This window comes from Glandiceps talaboti, chromosome 7, assembly GCF_964340395.1.
Source record: "Glandiceps talaboti chromosome 7, keGlaTala1.1, whole genome shotgun sequence".
Lineage (NCBI taxonomy): Eukaryota > Metazoa > Hemichordata > Enteropneusta > Spengelidae > Glandiceps > Glandiceps talaboti.
In genome coordinates this window covers 19,513,947-19,516,446 of record NC_135555.1, presented here as the reverse complement: position 1 = coordinate 19,516,446, position 2,500 = coordinate 19,513,947, and the positions used below count along the sequence as shown (strand labels likewise).

At 33.8% G+C, this 2,500-nt stretch overlaps 1 protein-coding gene across 1 annotated transcript in view; it reads right to left on the bottom strand.

The window, feature by feature from the left end:
• Positions 1-2,500, bottom strand: part of LOC144438059 (low-density lipoprotein receptor-related protein 3-like) — an 8,864-nt gene that overhangs the window by 4,183 nt on the left and 2,181 nt on the right. Inside the window, exon 2 of the mRNA XM_078127091.1 lies at positions 1-309. This exon is cut by the window's left edge and continues 81 nt beyond it. Within this exon, the coding sequence (XP_077983217.1) occupies positions 1-309 (309 nt within the window). The remainder of the gene's footprint in view (positions 310-2,500) is intronic.

Genomic DNA, 2,500 nt, shown 5'->3' with positions numbered 1-2,500 from the left:
CTGCGCTGCTGTCATAAAAGTCTGCAATGTCGTTTAGTACACCACACAGTCCATTAGCTGGCGTCAACGCTGGGGCTGAGTCGTCGTTGCCATCGTATAACTCCAGTGCATCTTCACATGTACCGTCGTCATTTTTATTGACGTCGAATATAGAAAACGTCACCAAACTTTTTTTGCCAGGTCTAGCTTTCAAGGTGACCACGCAATCTTGGTTGCCAGTATACTGAACCCCGGATTGAGAGTACAATACGACATCTTTGTTACCCGGTACGTCAATAACTAGGTCGCAATTTTGGGTCAAATAGTATTCTGTATAAGAGAAAATAGAAAGACAAAAGCAAACATTTTAAAATACACAGACTGTAACCGAGACCCCATTTTTCCATTATAATTAAAATCAGTGCACACCAGATATGAACTAAAATTGTCCCGTTGGATAGTTCTCAAGAAATTATGAGTCATTTAATCAAATTCAATGACCATGTCAATAACTTAATTAGATGTAAAGCAACATAAACATGTTGTCAAATAATATGCAAATTAAGATAATTAGCATGCAAGAATTTGCAAGAAAACTTGTCGATTCTAGCTAGACATGGCCACATTACAGAGAATATGTGTACTAATTTCTTTTGAACCAATGGTTCGTGAGAAAATGATGACGCTGTGATAATATATCGGTTACTTGAAACGAATTGGCGTCTGGCTCTACAAAAATGCTACATGTACATATAATTGCCTGGCTCGACAAAATCATTATTACTTTGGCTAAATCTTGTAGTCTGACATGACAAATATTGAAATAAAATTGTTACATTCTAAACCACTGACATGTCTGCATACGTGTATGTTGTTACAAATTGAATGTACATGACCGGGCGACAATCTGCTGAGATTCTGGTAGCATAAGCTAAGAAAATGTAGGAAAGTTTGTAAGATATTTGTTCCCGCAGAAAATTAAAATGCAGCCATCTTAGCAAAATATTTGTTAAACTCATGCCAGACGACGTTTTGTTTTAAGCCATTTGTTTTCCACTGTATCTGTGTAACAATATTTTGTGTATGAAATCAATTAGCAATAATTTGCGTAATTACCATAATTATTAAAATGAATATTTGAATACCTCTAACATCTCAAAGACTGCTGGTCCAATTTAGTACATGTAATGTATTTCTTGTGATCATAGATCAAGTAAGTACTTGCATGAAATATACATATTAATTAGTCGTATTTGCATATTAGTTTACAAACTCTGTTCTTTTACCCTTTATTTAAGAGTTGGATTTTGCAAAATGAAACTTCACAATACTTGTCTGATCTAGTCTATATGATATGACTGAAATAGTAGGTGAAAGTTTTTGTGAAATCTGATTAATTTGCATAATTCGCATTAATTCAACAATTTCCCCAATATCACGATTATCAGAAACCTTATTGGGTTGAATAAAATGAAATATTGTACACACATTCTATGTGGTTATGCCTAGTCAAGATATTTTGAGTAAAACTGTTGCATATTAAAAACCATCATTTGCATATCATTCTCAAAAGGTCTTGTTTTATCGTTCTATCATTTGATTCAAGGAAACTATGATTGCTTATTAAAGCAAATAATATTTCACGAGTGAAATCAATGTGTATAATTTACATAACAATTATTGAAATATACAAATGTTATTAGAAGTCAGGAGATTTTATGAAGCTCTTGCATATTAAGTAGGACAATTTCCATAACTATTAAATGTGGCGCAAGCCGAATCTACGAGCTGTTTTACTCAAGTGAAAATACATACAAAACACTTCGATTTACAGATTCAATGCATACCTTCTATGACATTGCTATTTGTGTTCTGCCACTGTAGGAACTGTTGATTGCATAGTATAGTAAGAAGCTGCTGTATATTTTTACATATAATAAATTACGTCATCGGATCATATATAAGTTATATCCTAATACCAGGTTTGAGTTCAGTCAATTGAAAGTGGTGGTTAAGTATACATCAGTAAGTAGAATACCGTGAGTGTATTTTAGTATGCACCCCAAATAATATAGGAGCTAATCTTGTGCCCCTTTAATATGAATTATACTGGAAGCGGAATTTGTTTTCATATCTTAATTGCTTCACGTGATTCAGTATGTGTCGTCCAGCATGACTCAGTATGTACTTTGTACTTTATTTACCAGATGATTTAAATTCGACACAATGAAAGTTGTTGTACCATGGTGTTATTTGGTACGCAGTAGGAGTGATACAATACATGGGTAGGACAAAAGTGAAAACCCACTTTTGTTCGTCATTCAATGGCTGCCGTTTGGACGTATTGTACAATTTTTCTTCTTCTGAAGTTCTCAAATTATTGTGGAATTTTCAGAGATTGTATCTCTCCAAATTGGAAACATGTAATGACACTTTCACCCTGTGATGTGTTCATGTAATTACACAAGATGAAAGTGTCAGGTTAACTAGAAAGAGGCAATTAAAAACTAGGAGAGGCATG